The sequence below is a fragment of the Pan troglodytes genome, chromosome 22 (assembly GCF_028858775.2).
Source record: "Pan troglodytes isolate AG18354 chromosome 22, NHGRI_mPanTro3-v2.0_pri, whole genome shotgun sequence".
Taxonomy (NCBI): domain Eukaryota; kingdom Metazoa; phylum Chordata; class Mammalia; order Primates; family Hominidae; genus Pan; species Pan troglodytes.
This window is the reverse complement of record NC_072420.2, coordinates 40,574,710-40,595,631: the sequence shown is the minus strand read 5'-3', so window position 1 is coordinate 40,595,631 and position 20,922 is coordinate 40,574,710. Positions and strand designations below refer to the sequence as shown.

Below are 20,922 nucleotides of genomic sequence, written 5' to 3'. Positions count from 1 at the left end.
CACCCAAGACTGATCAGAAGCACCATACTTATCCAAGGTGTTCCTTGCTCAATGAAGTTATTATAATGCTCACTCTGAAGGGCAAAACAAACAAAAAGTCACTCTTCTAACCGAGATGGATGTTAATAAATTCCCTCTCAGCACTAATCCCTAAAGTAACCTTCAGGCAGAATCAGCTCACTTGTTGAGCAATATCACCCATTGACTGGGTTTGTCTGGAGACTGCGATGGCTTTAAATGCCCGGCTTAATAAGCAATTCCAATGTCATTTTTTCCCCACCTGGATCAATATCCGAAGCAGCTTTGTGTGTCCATTTCTTCCTTCCAGAATAGAAACTCTTTAGAGGGTTTGGAGCCGAAAGCACAAAGGACCCCATCTCTTGAGCATCAGTCACTTTTGTTTTGATATTTTTTTTTCTGATTTCTTCAAATATGGAAAAGGAAGGAGATAAAGGGCCAAGAACCTCCAGATGGAGACCGGAGCTGTTTGAGTTTTTACCTTGAAGGCGCCACCACCCATGTGCCTCTGGTATTCACAGCAGCACTCGCTATCTCTCACTATGGTGGATTCTGACCTTTAGGCAGCTCAGGGTTTCATTGCCCTAGCAGGAAACAGATTGAGAGCTTTCTAGCCTGGGATATGTTGCACACCTTAGACATTAATGACTTTAGGGAGGTGCTTTTTTCACAGCCAGTGCTGTCTGTGAAAGTTAAAACCTTTCTGACATTTCTGACACACGTTGCAGCTGGATACTCAAAGTTGTCTCTGTTCCTTTTCAAAGAGGCTCATCTTGGCTTGGTAAGTTTCCATGTGGACTATTGAGATTTGTGCAGAATTGGCATATTAGACCCTCAGCGTGGACTCAAGCTTCACCTCCCCCTGGATTCCAGACACCTGCACCCTCTGGCCTACAGGAACAGCAAAACTCTGAATCGCAGGCTGCTCTGTCTTCCGTGTACCCTGATCCATCCTCAAACTCTGATCTGACCACAATCCACATCTGAAGCAGAGCAGAGCTGAGTCACTGCTGCAGGCAGGGGCAGGGTGTATTCCCTCTGTAGCCTTTCTAGAATGCATTTCTTCCTCTTGCCTTCCATCCAGCCACCCTGTGCCCAGGAGCAAGATCAGCCAGGCAGCATCCTCTGCCAAAACTGACCTCCTCTCTCGGGCATGATAGTGATCACTCAATCATCTTTGGTTCCTGGACTCAACATCAGTTTCTTCTTACTCCAAGCTGATGCCCAGCCTTGCACACAAAGCCTTACTCCACACAATTCCACATACCAAGGAGAGTTGACAGATAAAATATATCCTAAGCAAAATCTGCCTAAGTCAGCACGTAGGTCTTGAAAGATAATCTTGCACCAAGAACACAGACACAAGTGGGAGGGGGATGAATGTCTACTGGGAGATATGGAGCCACAAAGGGCCAGGGGTAGGAGGTAGTGAAATTTCTTTGGAAATAAATTTTTGAATTATATTTTTCTATTTGAAAAATCACAGTCCATTTAATGGTAGCATGTACATCTGTCTGCCTATAAATGCAAGTCCTTCTTGGGACCTCTCTCTCTACCTACTTAAGAGCAGAAAAATAAGAAAGTGACTCTGTGTGTGTACATGTATGTGTGTTTCCTCAAAATCCAAAGGTGAGATAAACTTAAACTTTTATGGTTTGGGATTGATTTAAAACAGGGAGAGGAAAGTACCCAGTACATTAACATTTCATCTTATTTATTCTTGGCAATCATATAATCATATCAAATCAAACTAAGTCTTAAGTACTCCTAGAATATCCCCACACCTACTGAAACTTCTCAGGCCATAGTCTCTCTCCCAAGGAAGGGGCACAGGTATTCAAGCATGGAGCCCGAGCTTGTGCAAGGCTACTCACACTCAAAGAAACACAACGACAGTGAGTCCCACAGGTAGTTCAAAATAATACCTTTCCTCTGTAGCATTTACCTAGAGCCTGGATGTGAGGGGATTCTTTTCTTAAAATCAGGTGTGTTCATACACCTTCCACCCACAGAAACAGAGCCTTGTAGAAACAAATGCATCACAGCTCGCTAAGTCAAGAGAAATCCATTCCAGTTTTAGAAATTCAATTTAGCTTGGGTAAGCCTCCAAGCTCTGAAAGTAAGCCCCATCACGAGGTTTATTATTCATAAATCTCTTTTTCAGGTTGGAAGGCTCCCAGCAGCCACTCTGCTTCCAGTATTTTTCTGCTTTTGTGTGTCAATAAAAATATTTAACTCTTGGAGTCTCTCCGGACAACCAGTATCAAGGTATGGATCAAGAAATCCAGCAATGTAGTTTCCCCCAAAAATCTTTCGGTTGTGTTCAAATTACTAATTTGTGGTGAATAATCTAGATTCAGATGGTTGTGTCTATATTTGTAAACATGTTTGAATTTAATTTAGCCATTTAAATGAGACAGAAAGATTTATAATGGAAGCTATGAGCTATTGTTCCTTTCAAGTAGACAGTTATTTCCAGAAACAAATGAAATCTGTGGCTTAACTAATCAAACGATGAAGGTGCTTTGCTCATAGAGGAATGAAAAATCTCTGAACCTCCAAGCCCTGAAACGTTTATTTTCTACATTAAAAAAAATTATAACCCTAATATTTCTGAAAAACCTGTCTTCCTACTGCAGATGATACCACAAAATCTAGTTCTAGTAGAAACATCGGGTTTGAGTGTGTGTACTGAGGTTAACATCCTGGGAAAATGAGAAGGATTTTGAAACATTCTGGAGAGTATGCAGTAGGTCATATTTCACATCAATAAATACCATGTTGACAACAATAACAAAAATAAATATTGAATTTATGAGAAATTTGATTCCCAGAAAATGGTGCTCTCAAGATAATATTCAATGTAATGAAATGGCAGGAAAGCCCAGGAATCTAAATACCTTCTGAAGTTTTAATGTACCTGACTTGGGTCTTCTGTGATCCAAATAATTTCAAGGCACCTGTAGTTCACTCCCACAGTCTTTATTGCTTTGTACGTTAAATGGAGACCTCAACTAAATTTACAATATTTGGATTACAAACACCCTGACTTGTACAGACAATTAATACAATTGAGAATGTTCCTTTTATTATTGTTACTATCCAAATTTCATAACATTTTGATGGGTTTTTTTAATACTTCATATTTCAATACTCAAGGGTCCTTGCTCCTTCAAGACATGTAGACAGCTTCATTTGATATTAATAGGAAATATACATTAACATAATAGATCTCCCTAGATACCTATAACGACAGAATAAAATCATTTGAATTTCAATGGAATGTAATACTAGGTTAAAACGGAAATTCCAAGATGATCGTCTCATATCAGGAATTTCAGAATAAAAAATTAAGTAACTTCAATTCTTTAGGAAAATGTTTTTTAGATTACTTCTAGAAGTTTTTACCCTCATCTTTCTTGGGCTGTTCCAGTTTTTGTCTTTGCTCCTTTTTAAAGGCAAAAGCACAGACTTTAAATTATAATAAAGTATCATGTACAAATATCATATATAGGCAGTTTTAGCTGAAATTAAAGTATAGCATGTTAATAATAATTTACATTTATACAATGCCATTATCCAGTAACTGTAAAATAATCTCAAATTCCCTTTTCTACCCAAAAGTGACTATCATTTAATATCTACAATTATCTAATGAAAAGCCTTATTCATAGCATCAGGAATATTTCCATTTAATTAATTTTTATACCTCCATAAAAAACCTCACTCAGTTTCCACTGGTGTGGACCAGTTTTCAGCTAAAAGAAATTCCATGTCTTTGAATGGCAGAAAATGGCATCACTTATAGTAGCCGGTAATTCCCTTTGGTGCAAAGCACTGAGCATGTCAGCATGGTTTGAAAGACCAATAGGATGCCAAGATAAAGCCAAGGGGCAGAGGCATCGAACACAGAGCACCTAGTCCTGGCTTCGTCACCGTGTGCCTGGTCTTCAGGATCCTCAAGGCATGACATGAGACATGCTGAGCAGTAGTTCCCAAAGTGTGAACCAGGTACCCTGGGGGGTGCCTACATCCTTTAAGGGAGCCCAAAAGATAAAAAACATTTTTGATCTTATAAAAGATATTATTATTATAAAAGGTAAGAGTTTGATCTTAAAGGATATTATTTGCTTTTTTAAATCTCATACTCTCACAAGTGAGCAGTGGAATTTTCCATAGGCTACACATCACATGATATAACAGATTGAACGCAGAAGCCAATATGAAAATCCAGCTGTCCTCTGTCAAACCAGACTTTAAAGAGAGTTGCAGAAATGTAAAATTGCCACTTTTTACTAAATATCCTTTTCCATTTTGGAAAATATAATGACTTTTCATTTTTTAAAATGTTACTTACATTAACATGTAGTAGGTTTATTATTTTATTTTTAATAAATTAATAAGAAAACCATTTAAAACTTTCTCCATTTTAATTTCTAATATAGGAGACAGTGTATGGCAGATACACCTGATATCAATAGCCTAACTTAAGCATACCCTGAGAATGACCCTATGGTCTAAGAAGAATGTGTGCTTAGAGTCGAGTTCCGAGCTAAGGAATCTGGGAGTGGCCAGTATAGAGATTCATTCTTATCTATGAGGAACATCTGAATTCCCAGCCCATCCCATGGGATGCAGGCCATACAGGGGATTGGGGACATTTGTTTTGGAATGAATGTAGATTGCCAAGTAGAAGTTGCTAGAGGGAGGGTGCTAAGTGAAAACGCTGTGTAAACTGCATGCTTGTTACAGGCAGCTGTGGTTCTTTTATCCAGCCCACCGCCACTGGACTGCCCTATAGGTAACTCCCCTCAATAAATCCTACGTCTTGTTCACTGGCTCCAGGTCTTTTCTTCAGTACCATCTCTATAATAGTCAGTAGGGTTCCAGCATGACAAACATCAATAGATATCACCAACATAAACAAAAGTTCTTTGGGGTCCTCAAGAATTCTTTAAAATGGAAAGGAGTTGTGAGAACAAAAATGTTGGCTGGGTGCAGTGGCTCACACCTGTAATCCCACCACTTTGGGGGGCCGAGGCGGGTGGATCAGCTGAGTTCAGGAGTTCGAGACCAGCCTGGCCAACATGGTGAAATCCTGTCTCTACTAAAAATACAAAAATTAGCCAGGCGTGGTGGTGGGTGCCTGTAATCCCAGCTACTCAGGAGGCTGAGGCAGGAGAATCAATTGAACCCTGGAGGCAGAGGTTGCAGTGAGCCGAGATTGTCCCATTGCACTCCAGCCTGGGCGACAAGAGCGAAACTCTGTCTCAAAAAAAAGTTGAGAATCACTACAATAGAGGATCTCTGAGAAGACTTCTGACTGTAAAACTCTGTAATTCTAAGGTTGTGAGGTTCAGTGGAAAGGAACTTGCATGAACAGACGGCTATGAATGTATGAACTGGGAAAATCAGTGGAGGCTCACAGCGCCCTATGCTCCCCTATGGCAGGCAGTGGGTCCTTCCTCATATAGGCAACTACAATATTGCTCCTCCCTTTTAAGCCCCATCCTTTGCTCCTTCCTCTGCTTCCTGCCTTCCTTGCCAGTACCCCACACACCCACCCCAACTCACACACAGGAGACAGGAAAAGCCCTGGGTAGCAAAGGAAGAGCCATTGGCCTCATGGAAAACCTTGTTTCCTTCTTCTCCCAGCCCCCTAGCTCCAATTAGGACATTGTGGAGCCCCCACCTCTCTACTTATTGATATGATGACCCCTTTACCCAGGGAACACTGCACTCACCCTGCCCAATAGGACTGCCCTAAATGGGTGGGCACATTGGCAGGCTGCAGACGCAGAGCAACATTCTCATACCTGAGTCTTGCTCAGCTCAGACCCACCACAGAGGCTCCAAAGGGGTTGTGAGGCCCCAGGGAATTTTAACCGATGGTATTTGAGATTGGCATTATCCACAGTCTGATTGGTGGACACTAGCATCAATTTCATCTAGTTGGAAGCAAGAGTCATTTTCCATAAAAGGAGAGTTCATCTTGAGTTGACAGAAAGGAAGAACACCCAGAGTCTCACCTCACCGGAACTATGCTGTGGCCCTTGGTGCATACCACTGGGTATTTTTTATTATTATGCTTGTTCTTATGTCAATTGCTAAAGTTAGAGACCTGGGGTTCCAACTGGCTCTATTTCCTTCAGGATCCATGCACTTCCCATTTCTAGCTAAATCTCACCCCAATGCCAAGCCTCCATTTCCTGATCCATAAAAATATGATGATCATTCCTACGATTTAGGGTCATGGTTGAGATGGGCCCATGAAGAGGCAGGATGCAATGTTCCTGTCACTGCTATCATTTTTATTTGCTGGTGAATCGCTGCAGTGACATTCACTGACTCAGCACCTTCCAGTGGACCAGCCCCGCATTCTGTGTGCTCCGGAGGGCTGAAGCAAGTTTTAAAACATCATTTCAGAAGTTGTGTACTTCACAGTTTTCAAATCACTTATCTCATTTGATCTCATTTTATCCTCACAACAACTTGGATGATTCTCGCCCACCCTAATGAAGAAAGCAGAGAACTAGATTTGCATTGTAATTACCATGTTGCCCAAAATGGGAGTCCTCCTATGGAAGAGAAACTTCTTATCACGGCATTTAGCTAGCTCAGTTTTCTTCATAAAACCAGACCTCAGTGCTCACTGTGAATTGCTAAAATCCTCTGTAAGCTGAAGCGCAGACACATATAGTAAGCTGTTTGGGATGGGATGTATGATCCGCACCTGCTGCGTACCCAGGGCTGCAGATGGCAAAAGAGAAAGAACTTGGACTATTCATGTCCTCTTACCATTTTCACCAGATGTCTTGTCTTTTCCATTGGTTGCCCCAGCACCTTGTCGCTAAAGGCAAAAAATAAAAGAAAAAAGCAATTGTTATCAGATATACTCGGGATTACTTTTGTCTCTTTTATTGTTGCAAACATCTCTTGCATTATATCAAGTTCTATGTTACTTTAGCTCAGATGGCTAAAGCACTGTGCTAGTGAGAGTAGGAATGGATCCACCAAGAAAGGATGTACTGAAGCTGCACAGACCGGCCCCCTCATCCACATCCACTGCTCTAGGAATGCAGGTCACCAGTAACAAGAGAAACCAGGAGGGAGATCAAGCACAACTTCAACGAAAATATGAAGGCAACAGCCAAGGTTCTGTATCAGCTACAAGATCAGCATTGTTAATGTGTCATTTTGTTAATGACAGTCATTAGGCTGCTGTATTTTCGTTCCAGTCACCATGTCCAATGTCTTCTTTTTTTTTTTTTTTGAGACAGAGTCTGGCTCTGTCGTCCAGGCTGGAGTGCAGCAGCACAATCTTGGCTCACTGCAACCTCCGCCTCCCAGGTTCACACCATTCTCCTGCTTCAGCCTCCCAGGTGGCTGGGACTACAGGCGCCCACGACCACGTACGGCTAATTTTTTGTATTTTTAGTAGAGACAGAGTTTCGCTGTGTTAGCCAGGATGGTCTCGATCTCCTGACCTCGTAATCCATCCGCCTCAGCCTCCCAAAGTGCTGGGATTACAGGCGTGAGCCACCGCGCCCGGCCCAATGTCTTCTTTTTAAATAAATTTTAATCAACTAAGAAACTCTTATGTTTCCTCCTACTTATAAACTATTTTTTCTGCCATTGTTTATACTTGTCCTTTGCATTTTCATTTTACCAGGTTAACTAGAAGTATGAAGTCTTTTAAGGTTAGACTTAACTCTTTGGGGAAGATTCTCTGGGTGTGAAGTCTGGGGAGCCACGTGAAATGCACCACACATGTAAACAGAAAGGGTGTTTCCTCAAAGCTTAACGTGATTCTAGTTATGGAGAGAGAAGCATTTTGTCAATCCCAGTTTTTGGTTGTTATCAAAAAGTATGCTTTGAGTTGAAAAGGACTGAAAAGCTTATAAAGTCTCTTTTTTTTTTTTTTTTTTTTTTGAGACACAGTCTCACTCTGTCCCAGGCTGGAGTGCAGTGGCAGGATCTTGGCTCACTGCAACCTCCGCCTCCCAGGTTCAAGCTATTCTACCTCAGCCTACAGAGTAGCTGGGATTACAGACACATGCCACCACCCCCAGCTAATTTTTGTATTTTTAGTAGAGATGGGGTTTCACCGTGCTAGCCAGGCTGGTCTCGAACTCGTGACCCCGTGATCCACCCGCCTCGGCCTCCCAAAGTGCTGGGATTACAGGCATGAGCCACTGCACCCCGCCAAGTCTCTAACTTTCAGATGAAGAAAATGAGGGAGGTAGGGAGCATGACTTGCCCCAGATCATGCAGCTAATGAGTGGCAGAGTCAAGACTGGAGCCTGGACTTCCTTCACCTCAGGAATTGCTACCATGATGCCACTGTCTGAATGGGATCCTAGAAAAAAACAGCAGAGCACCGAACAAGGAGAAAACCATGATAGGTGACTAAGGGATAAGGTACCCTCAAAATTCATACTTGGGTCCAGGTCTTTAGCCTAAAAACAATATCAGAAAAATAACAATCAGTTCCCTTTGATATTCAACATTGCCATAAGAAATTCTCAGGTCATTTGTCAACCCTTAATTAATGGTAAATGTATCATCTCGGGAAACCTTGCTCTCAGAATCTGAGAAGTATAAATAAATAGAGTAAATGATCCAGATTTATATTAACAAAGTGAACCATCCTCATATATGCTTATTGCATTACGCAGACAATACCCCAATAAAGAAGCAAAGTAAAGCTTCTCACTTATTACCAATACCATTCACTTTCCATCTGAGTCAACGTGAAATGATTTAAATCAGGTAAACCATTTCTTAAATATAGCAGATTCGCAAGTAAAAATGCCTGCTTCTTTTTGTCTGTCCTTATGCTGATGCCTCCTCTTTTTAAACACAAGGCTCTTACATTTGCTGCACTGGGTGGAAATCTGACTACTACTGAGTTGGACCAAATCCGAGATGGAACAGCCACCTCAGGTGATTAAACTCTGGCATTCAAATCCAGTATCTTTCCCTGCATAATTCATAGATGGCTCCAATAAAAGAAAATTTCACAGAATAAAAGAACAGTGTTTTAGAGTAGAATAAAGTCAAATTAAATGGAAGGCAAGTGCAAAATAGGTGCATGTTCAACCCCACTGTCTTTAACTGCCTTAAATATGGATGCCTTTCAAATGTCATGAATAACTTTTCCATAAAAGATCACTTTTTAGAAACCAGAGGAAAACCAAAATGAAATGTGCACAGGGGAGAAAAGGAGTCATTTTTTCGGGATTTCTAAGATGGGGTTTTTATGTCAGGTTCTATTTAATGGAGACACAATGAAGGTGATTTATGTCGTAGGAGAAGGTGTCTCACATCAAAAAATGATCCTGACAAAAAAAGAACTCGTTATTGAAAGTATTGAAAGTATCTCATTTCAGAATTCTTTGAGACCTTTTGACATTTTCAATGGAGGTCTGAGGGCAGAGGGGGAATTCTCCAAGAGCTACCCCATTCCCAGGGTCTGGTCTTTACAATGCCAGACAGTTGCAGTTTCACTGAATTTATACTGGAGAGAGTCTACACCAGGCTGGGTGTCGGGTAATCATGGTTCATGCTGCTGGGGCCAGGCTTCAGGGGCGCTCAAGCACCATCAACTCATTGAGTTCTGACAGCATCCCTGATGGGGTAGATGCCCTTAGTGTCCTCATCAGCCTCACTTTACCAATTATATCCTGAGGCACAGAGAGGAATTTGCTCAAGCCCACGAAGTGGGGAAGAGGCAGAGGCAGAATTCAGCCCCCAAGAAGCTGGCTCTGGAGCCCTTCCTTTTAGCCACTGTACTTAAGCATCTCTCAGTACTGTGTGCAGCATACCTCCTGAGGGCCTCTATTAGTGGGCGGGGAGTTAGGAGGCAGTAAGATTTGAATTTGAAGGTAAATGTGACTTCATTAACACCACAGGCTGGAGTTTTGAGAACACTTGGCTTTTAGGAATAAGCAGAGGCAAACAACAGCCAAGGGCTCAATTCCAGAAATGCTATCAGATCTTTGTTAATGTTTAAATAACATAAGCACCCAGAGCTAGGCTCTACTAAAATAAATAGCAGATGGATGTGTGGATGGATAGATGAATGGATGAGTAGTCGAATGGATGAATGGATGGGTAGATGAATGGATAGGTGGATGAATGGGTGGATGGATGGATGGATGGATGGATGGATGGATGGATGGAAGAATGGATGGGTGGACCTAAGGATGGATGAGTGGGTGGATGGATGGATGGGTGGATGGATGAATGGGTGTGTGGATGAATGGATGGATGGATGGATGGATGGATGGATGGATGGATGGATGGATGGATAGATGAACAGATGAGTAGATAAATGGGTGGACGGATGGCTAGATGGGTTGATGGTCAAATGAACAAACAGATGGAGGTAGGTCATTCTCTAAGCAACCAAGGAAAAGATTCTTTTTCATGACGTGACAGAAGTTAGCATCTTCGGGAAGAGGCTGCCTTTTTTCTCCACCCCACTCTCATCCCCAAATAGGAGAAGATGTGATCTCTTATCTCTGTTCTGAATGAGCTCCAACTACAAGTTCATCATCCTAAGAACATATGTTGCCGACTGAACAGAAGTAGTCATAGTTCAAAAGTATTATTTATTATAATTGAACTAATAAATGAAATCAAGTATTCAAGAAACAGTGCACAATAAATTGGCTTCAGAGCAAACCCTGATATGAGATTCTGGAATCCTGAGCTCTTTCTTAGGAATTTCAGAAATGATTCAATGGTATCATGAATACCACCAATGTGTCATTCAGTTTAGATATCAATATAGCTTAATATGTTAGGTTATGCAGAAGGCAGTACAAGTTCTCCCTAAACAAATATGCATAGCCACAATGACCAACTTAATGCAGGTGTAGAAAATATGCTATTAGAATTATCTAGAGAACTAAGGACTAGAGTATTTGAGAGCTTCATGAATATGCATTCAGATATCCGCGAATTTGTCAGCAGATATCTTCTTTGATGTTTTCCAAGGGATCTAGAGAGTGAATCAGTTATGACTGCTAAGAAGAGCATGGGTTGACACATGTGGGATTTTGCTATCTTTTCTTCTGGGGAAGCAGGTAGTAGAGGGGTAGCAGAGGAAAAAGTCACATCAACTTCAACCACAGCAAAACCAGATCCATTAGATTGTCTAATAATTCCACTCCCAGGAGAATGCCACCATGAGTCTTGCAGTCTATATCACAATACTCAGCTCAGATGTTCTCATTCTTCTCCTGATCATCTCCAGCCCGACACCCACCCTAATGACTTCCATAAAATGCTCCTGTTTGGGACCCTCCACAACACCTTGTCCCCACGCAGACATGGCATCTTCCTGGATGCTCACCAAAGAGTCTAGAAGAAGGACAGCCCCTTCCTCCTTCAACTGCCTGAAATCAGCATTCCTGGTGCTCAAGCCAGCTCTGTGTCTATCTACATCATCAGAGACACTGGCCCTCCCTCTTTAAACATGTTAGAGCAATGTCCCTATTTTTATCTCCAGAGACCTCCACAAAAGACAGGTGGCCCTCTGTGAGACAGTGTATTCCACTTGGATTGACCTTCATGATCACTAATAGTAACACCACTGGGCTCTTTCAAACAAAAGACATATTTCCCTCACAATGACTTCCTTCAATATTGTCCTTATTTCACCATTAGAACATGCTACATACCCGTCTAAGGTTCAACACCAGAATTCAAAATCACAGCCTGCATCCTTGGCCCTGTGCCAGGCAGGTGGTGCATGTGCTGGGACTCTGCGGAGGGGCCACAGGAGGATCCAGGAGGCAGATGAGATGCCTCTGGGTTCTTAAACACGTGCCAAGCAATTCACACAGCTTCAGAAAGCGAGGTTTCCATTCTTGGCAGTGTTCGTGAATAAAAGTAGAGTGCTTCAGAATTTAATAAAACCCCAATTAAAGGGAACCTAAATAACAAATGGGTATATGAAGATCCTTGTGCATCTAACTGTTTCCTCTGATAATCTCATACATGCCCGGTATCCATAAAAAGGCAGGAGAGGTGTTTAAAGGTACAATTTTTTGAAGTAAATTTTCCTGACAGTTCTGTTGCACCAAGATCTGCAGGAAAGTAGTGAAGAATATATATTAGTCTGGGTTTCCCAGAAAACAGAGCATGAGGCAGATGTTGGTTGCACTACGGTTTCATTAGAGAAGGCAGTGCCAGAAGTGAAAGAGAGAGGATGGGAAGGTGGGGAGTGGAGAGGCAGCTGCTATGAGGATTCTTCATCAGACTGGCCATTGAGAGGTATAACCAAATGCTGATCCTCCCAGCCCCGGAGGGTAACCATCCTTCTACCCTCTGTGTCTACGAGTTCAATTGTTTTGATTTTTAGACCTGACAAGTACGTAAGAACATGCAATGTTTGTCTTTCTGTAACTGGCTTATTTCCCTTAACATAATAATCTCCAGTTCCATCCATGTTGTTGCAAATGACTAGATCTCATTCTTTTTTATGGCTGAATAGAGGAGGTGGGGATGGTTAATAGGTACAAAAAATAGTTAGAATAAATAAGACCTGCTATTTGATAGCACAACAGGGTGACGATAGTCAATAATAACTATACACTTTAAAACAATTTAAAGAGTGTAATTGAATTGTTTGTAACTCAAAGGATACATGCTTAAGGGAATGCAAACCCCATTCTCCATGATGTATTTATTTCACATTGCATGCCTATATCAAAATGTCTCATGTCCCCTATAAATATATACACCTACTATGTACCCACAAAAATTAAAACTTAAAAAAAGTTTTAAAACACAAAATTCTAAATGCTGATCTTGCAGTGTGGCCCCCGAGAGCTGTGTGAACTGTGTCTGAGGACAGAGGCTCAGGCTCTAGGGAGAAGACCAAAAAGTTATCCACCGTGGGGTGGAGGATTACCTAGGTGCCGAGGCAAGAGACTGAAGGCACAAACTGTTTCAGTATAATAAAGAAAATAGTTAGAATAAGAATAGTCATAATACAAATTAGATGTAGAGATGATCATGAACAATTATCAATCATTATTATAAACATTATTAATCATTAGCTTTTAATATTACTCTTTGTTGCATTACTAATATAACCTAGGAATAACCGGCGGACATGGGGTGAGGTGCTGAAGGGACACTGTGAGAAGTGACCTACAAGGCAAGAGGTGAGCCCTCTGTCACGCCCGCATAGGGGCCGCTTGAGGGCTCCTTGATCAAGCGGTAACGCCAGTGTCTGGGAAGGCACCTGTTACTTAGCAGACCGCAAAAGGGAGTCTCCTTTCCTTGGAGGAGTCAGGGAACGCTCTGCTCCACCAGCTTCTTGTGGAAGGCTGGATATTATCCAGGCCTGCCTGCAGTCATCCGGAGGCCTAAACCCCTCCCTGTGGTGCTGTGCTTCAATGGTCACACTCCTTGTCCCCTTTCATGCTCCTCCCGTACTCCTGGTTCCTCTTTGAAGTTCGTAGTAGATAGCAGTAGAAGAAATAGTGAAAGTCTTAAAGTCTTTGATCTTTCTTATAAGTGCAGAGAAGAAAACGCTGACCTATGCTGCCTTCTCTCTCTGCTTCGGCTACCTAAAAGGGAAGGGCCCCCTATCCTGTAATCACGTGACTTGCTTCACCTTGTCAATCACTTAGAAGATTCACCCTCCTTACCCTGCCCCCTTGTCTTGTATGCAATAAATAACGGCCAGCCCAGCCGTTCGGGGCCACTACCGGTCTACGTGCCTTGATGGTAGTGGTCCCCCAGGCCCAGCTGTTTTCTCTTTATCTCTTCGTCTTATGCCTTTATTTATTACAATCTCTCCTCTCCGCACACGGGGAGAATACCCGCTAAGCCCCGTAGGGCTGGACCCTACACCACCAGCTGCCATCTCCCGTTGATCCAAGGTGCTCCACAGAGCACCAATTCCCCATGTATCTGGACCATGCAAAGTCTTGCACCTGGCATCTGCCTGGGTTGATGAGGAAGCCCCAAGGCAAGGGGTGGAGGTGGAGGTGATTGATGTGGGCAGGAGATGACATGCTGTTACTGTGTACCTGCCTGAAGTCTGCAGAGCCCACGCTGAGCCAGCCACCCACGGGGGTCCTCAGAGAGGGCCTAGTGACACATGAGAGGTGTCTGACTCAGCACATAGACAAGGCTGGGTGACTATTTTTTTTCACTAAGTTGCAAAATCACAAACAATCCCTTCATATTCAATACCCTGCTAGTTGAACGGACCACATCAAGTTCCACGTGAATAGTCGGCCTTGGATCCATTTCTGTCTGTACTTTGAGCTTAGAATGGACATAAAGATATGTCTGAACATAAGTATGCTACATTTAGGAGCTGTGCAACATCATCAATACCTAGGTCTTCAGTTCAGGGCTTGAACAGAAAATGTGCTGGCATCCCAAACATCACTAACAGTCCCACAAACAAATTCCTTTGAAAACAAAAAACTCGATTACTTCTCAGTCTACTATTCTTCCTTGTGAAATCCATTACAAAATCACAGTGTTCTTGAAATAGCCACCAGTGGGTAAGGCAAGCAAGGCATTTCCCCTGGGCACAAAATTTAAGAGGGCTCCACGAAACTCAGTAATCAAAATAAATCATATGTTAATGCAATATTTTTCAAATAAAAAGTACTGCAAAAAGTCATGATGAACAAAATACTAAAATTTTGTCCAGGCACGGTGGCTCATGCCTGTAATCCCAGCACTTTGGAAGGCCGAGGTGGGTGGATCACCTGAGGTCAGGAGTTTGAGACCAGCCTGGCCAACATGGTGAAAAGCCGTCTCCGCTAAAAATGAAAATTAAAAAAAAAATGAGCTGGGTGGGGTGGCAAATGCCTGTAACCCCAGCCACTCTGGAGGCTGGGGCAGGAGAATCGCTTGAACCTGGGAGGCAGAGGTTGCACTGAACCGAGGTCATGCCATTGCACTCCAGCCTGGGCAAAAAGAGTGAGGCTGTCTCAAAATAAATAAATAAATAGATAACGAAATATTAAAATTTGAAATAGACAGGATTGGAATGACTGATATTTCCTTCTGCCTTGGGCTTCAGTGTGGCTCAACCCAACTCTAGTCACCATGTCTCCCTGAAGTAAGGAAAAGATTGGAGAGACCCAGTAATTCCAAGCTTTCAGAAAATTATTCTAATACAGTCATTGAAACCTTTTCATTGTATCATGGGCCATGCCTGGGCCTGAAGGACTTCTGTGGTTGTTTTGAGAGTGTTTATTACACGACTTCTAGAATGCTGTAGTGGAAGGCCTCGCTTCCACCCTTTGTTGTCCATACCCATAAAATCAGTGTGCTATTCATACATCAGTTAGAAGCCAACTCACCCAAACCTGTTTTATCATTTATCATAACCCAGAACACGAGACAGATCACGCCTATTTGGGAAATAATTCAGCCCAGTACACTTTGTTCCATCTTTAGGATAAAATACAAGTTCCCATTAAAAGACACGTATTTTTCATTCCAGAGATTGAAGAGTATGAAATGTGAAATGAATTCCAGCTGGTTAAATTTGGGGTCCAAATTGCAGTCTAATAATATTTTTTTCTGAATGTATGCCTCTAGCATTTAAGTGGGTAAATCTGTATTCACTCTAACTAAGAACTTGGTTTGAGGCCGGGCGCGGTGGCTCACGCCTGTAATCCCAGCACTTTGGGAGGCCGAGGCAGGCAGATCACGAGGTCAGGAGATAGAGACCATCCTGGCTAACACGGTGAAACCCCGTCTCTACTAAAAATACAAAAAATTAGCCGGGCGTGGTGGCGGGTGCCTGTAGTCCCAGCTACTCAGGAGGCTGAGGCAGGAGAATGGCGTGAACCTGGGAGGCGGTGCTTGCAGTGAGCCGAGATCATGCCACGGTACTCCAGCCTGGGTGACAGAGCAAGACTCCATCTCAAAAAAAAAAAAAAAAAAGAACTTAGTTTGATACTTAATTTGGTGAGATATGGTTGGACTGGGCGGGGGGCTCACCACTTTTGAAGACCCCTAAGGGTTAGGGAATAAGGAGGCTTCTGAAGCCGTCAGGGCCCAGGTCATCTCCAAATTTCTTAGGGTGCCATACACCCTTCCCTTTCTTTCCCATCTCCCCAGTAGACTTGCCTATGTGGCCACCAAATATTCGTAAGAGCTTTATTCATGAATCCGGCTTTGGCAACACTAGAAAGAAAGAGAGCATCCTCATGCTGCCAGATCCACAGGGGACAAGGGACAACTGGACCCACAGAGGCCCCTGGCTCACAGAGGCGTTCCCTCTCGGCCCCGTGATCAAGCCACGCAGGGATGGAAGTGAAATGGGCTCCTCCCAGTCTTGCTGTCAGCCTCTCATGGCTACTGCACAGGAAAACTTCTCTAGTTAAAGGACTGTAGTGTCTCCCAGGCTAAGAAGTAAAGACTACTTTTTAAAGTGAAACGTAGAAATTAGGTACCTTTACCAATGTGCAAAGCTGTCAGGAGAAAAAGTCACGGGTACAGGGTCAGACAGGTACCCAGACTCAGGCAGGTCAGGGGACCAACTCTGTTCATTTTTGCCTTTGCTGAGCCAGGTCCTGGGCTGGGCCCGAGGGTCCCAAGCAGAAGGGACCCACTGCTCCCACTTTGGTGGCTCACAGCCTGGAGGGCCAGGCAGAGAATAAAGCAACCATCTCAGCGTGGAGGGGAGGAGCTGAGACCCAAGAATGATTGACATCAGGGGCAGTGGGGGAGTCCCCTAACTCACACCGCTATCAGCTCTTGAGGGAGGTGTGCCAACCACTGACTGTCCCCACCAGCTGCGTATCACTGGAGAAATTCCTCATTGAAGTCTCAGTTCCCTCCCTGCCAAAGAAAAATGATAATCCATGCCTCCTACTGGCCACATCTAAGGGGCCTGGACCCAGCAGCCACGCTCCCCCCACTTATCCATCAGTGACAGCGTTTACCACAACAGCCATTGTTGAGTGATGTTAAATGGGTGGTTTATGAAAAGAAAGGAAGTATTTGTTCCTAAGTCCTCTTTAAAATTTTGCCCCCCGTTCCCAACGTCTGACTTCTGTTGGCCCCCGTCTACCACGAAGTTGCTGAGATTCTGCAAAGGAAGGAAAATAAATCCATCTCGTTCTCGTGGTGGCTTGAAAGCTCTTGTTAGCAAGTGCTACTTAACACCGTCTATCCCCCGGTGATGTGTCTTCTCGTAAGTTATTTTTCTCCACAGTGCTGTCTTCTTTTTGTGCTGTAGCATCCTGATATCAACACTTCTAATGGTTTCAGGGTTTTAGCTCCCCTGGAATGGCAGCATCTCGACAAGCAGTTCCCTAGATGGATCATAAAAAAGGGGAAAAACACGAATCCGCGTATCTTTGGTATATATTGCACATGGGGACCATGAAGTTTCAGCTATTGCATACTCCTCGCACAATTAATACCCCACACAGCAGAGACACAAAATGCAGGACTGCCTCCAGTCACCCCAGTAAGCCCTTCTAAGGGTTTCTTGTCTGCTTTCTCTGAATCACCCTGTTTATAAAGAAACAAAAAGGCCTGTTACTATGGTATTATATGTAATGTTATTTTGACGAAGGCTAATCAGGCTCTTAGATGATCCATCTTTGAATGAACAGAGAAGCAAAGCCACAGGGATTGCACAGTGAAATGGCATCAACAGCCGGGCAGGTAAGCACGTAGCTGACGACTGCTTGAGGCCACCTCAATCATTAAGCAAATGGATTCTCAGGAACATTGAAGACCTATCATTAAAGGCAACTTCGAAATCAAAGTTGCTGAATTTGTCTGAAGAGCAGAAGAGACTTTTATGCCTACATTTTGTGACAGAGACAGAAAAGATTTAATTTCTCGCCAGTGATATTTTTAAGTCATCTATAATTCTCCTAATAACATTCCAAAAATTGAGCATTAATTTAATCCCTAAAGGTGTAGAAATTCATGTCAAAAGAAAACTTCAGCTAGAAGGTTTTAAAAAAAAAAAAAAAACCAAAAAACAAAAAAAAAAGTTGGTTAAAAAAAAGTGATGGGATTTTCAATGACAAAGGCATTAACCTTTCTAATTCCTCCTCTCTTCTTTCATTCTCACCTCTGGAAGACCCAAAGGCTGAAATTCTGCCTCAAATACTATGTTCTATTCCTGTCATTTTTTATCCTGACCTTTATGGTAAGAGAATTAATTAGCATCACTGCAGTTTAGGCAAACCATTTATAAATGTACCATCATTTTCAGGTATCCACGATTTATTTTATTGGAATTAATTTTATACTTTTTTTCACAGCTATATTTTTAAAATTCGCATTTTCTACTTTAAAAAAATTCTTCTTTGTGCCAATTTTCCTGTTGAAGAACACTGTTTTCTATTTGCAAAAGTAGGATATGGCCGTTGTGAAATTTTTGGAACATAAATGCGCAAGGAAAAATGCAAAAAGCCACCTACAATTCAACTAATCAGAGTTAATCCATGTTAATACTTCAGAATATTTTCTTTCCATCTTCTTATAGGTGGACATATATACAGTATCTCTTTTATAAAACCAACCACATGCCATATATATAATTTCATAAAGGTATACATTACAACTTAAGGAACAGTTGCTATTTAATGACTTCTGTGTGGACTCTTCTAATTTCACAGATTTCACAGTGAAATGTCCAGCCCACACTGTTGAGTTCATTTGGAACTCCCTCTGACTTTTCAAATCTTACATATTTCATACCTGTCACTTGTTTATTTTTGAGATGGAATTTCTCTTTTGTTGCCCAGGCTGGAGTGCAATGGTGTGATCTTGGCTCACTGCAACCTCCACCTCCCAGGTTCAAGCAATTCTCCTGCCTCAGCCTCCCAAGTAGCTGGGATTACAGGCATCTACCACCATGCCCAGCTAATTTTGTATTTTTAGTAGATTTGTATTTTAGTAGATTTAGTATTTTTACTAGTATTTTACTAGTATTAGTGTATTTAGTAGATTTGTATTTTAGTAAAATAAAGCCACTTGTTTATTCAACTTGGCTCAACAAAGACTCATGGTGACGACTTTTGTGTTGCTGTCGGTTTCCTGAAAATTAATATCACAGAAGGTTCTGAATGGTCCTTGACATTGGGCAGAGCTACTACCACTTTTGCAGTGTGGTGGGCTGAATTGGGACCTCCACCCACAATTCACATGAGGAAGCCCTAACCCCAAGTACCCCACAGTGTCATCCTATTGGAAGATAACATCTTTGCAATCGAGTAAAGAGAGCTCATTGGAATGGGCTCTAATCAAATAGGACTGTGTCCTTATTAAAAGGGACAATTTGAACACAGACATGCAGAGGGAAGACAGTGTGGACACACAGGGAGAAGACGGCATCTACAAGCCCGGAAGAGGGGCCTGGAGCAGACTCTCCCTCACGGTGCTCAGAAGGCACCAACCCGGCAGACAACATGATTGTAAACTTCTGGTCTCCAGAACTATAAGAGAATACATTTCTGTTGTTTAAGCTGCTCGCAGACTAATTAATACATTCAGACAGCAACATAGAAAAGAACAGACTCATCCACAGGGGGCTGATAGAAGGATGCTCAGGAAAGAAAGCCGGGCAAAGGCCTGGCTCCCAGGCTCTGGGGCCTGTCCTGGCGTCCTGTCCCAGGGGAGGGAGAGGGTGCCTGGCTTTGGGGGATGCCCAGGGCACAGGGGAGGGCATCTCCTTCAGCGCAGCTTGGGTGTGTGCCCTCTGCAGGGGGGTGTGACTCCACGGGCATGGGCTGAATTCTCTCCTGAACCCCAAACCACATGGAGGTAGGACACTCCCTGGGCTAGAAAGAGATGTGTCCTCCCTCAACCACATGCCCAGAACTGTTTCTCCAGCCCCGAGCCAGAGGTTTCCCCAGCTGCCAGCCTGATGTCCTTCTCGGCCGCCTTGTGAGGGCAGCGCCTGGCAGAGGGACAAGCTGTGGTCAGAGCAGAGGGAGGGCAACTGGGAGCTCCGCTGGGCCTCAGGCTCGTTGCTTCTTAGCAACCAACACCTCCCACAGCCTGGCTCCCCCGGGACTACATGGTTGAATAGCCCCCCGGAGCAGGAGCAGGTGGCGCTTGCTCAGTGTCAGTTTGAGAAGGAGCAGGACAGAAACCCATTTAACGGCTCTGGCTAGGGCTGCTGTTCAGAATCAAAAGCGCTCCCATTCACTGAATGCCCTCCCTGCAGTCAGAGACCCTGGCATAATTTACAAGGACCAGGAACATAGGTCACTCTGGTGTCATTTTGTTACTTTTCTATACTTCAGCTATTCATTATAAAGTAACATTTATAAACTGTTGCACTATGAGATTTAATTGACTTAAAAGCCGATATGATCATGCTATACTCAAAACGGTGTAAATACCTTGCATCGTAATTAGGCTTATTTTTATTTAAGGTGTGCTGGTGAAGAATGTGGGCTCTAGGGCCAAGGGTAGAAAGAAAGGACTGACCATAAGCACACAAAGAAACTTTTCAGGTGATAGAATAATCTCTGTCTCTCTCTCTCTCTCTCTTTTTAAGACGGAGTCTCCTCTGTCACCCAGCCTGGAGTGCAGTGGCATGATCTCCACTCACTGCAACCTCTGCCTCCTTGGGTTCAAGCAATTGTCCTGTCTCAGCCTCCCGAGTAGCTGGGATTACAGGCACATGCCACCATGCCCGGCTAACTTTTGTATTTTTAGTAGAGACAAGGTTTTGCCATGTTGGCCAGGCTGGTCTCGAACTCCTGACCTCAGGTGACCTGCCTGCCTCAGCCTCCCAAAGTGCTGGGATTACAGGTATGAGCCACCATGCCTGGCCAGAATAGTCTATATCTCAATTATAAGACTGCATATGTCAGCTGGGTGCGGTGGCTCACTCCTGTAATCCCAGCACTTTGGGAGTCTGAGACAGGC

At 43.2% G+C, this 20,922-nt stretch overlaps 1 protein-coding gene across 1 annotated transcript in view; it reads right to left on the bottom strand.

Moving 5' to 3' along the window:
- The window catches only part of PCP4 (Purkinje cell protein 4), a 61,706-nt gene that overhangs the window by 23,806 nt on the left and 16,978 nt on the right, over positions 1–20,922 (bottom strand). The window contains exon 2 of the mRNA XM_531603.7: positions 6,817–6,868. Within this exon, the coding sequence (XP_531603.2) occupies positions 6,817–6,868 (52 nt within the window). The remainder of the gene's footprint in view (positions 1–6,816; positions 6,869–20,922) is intronic.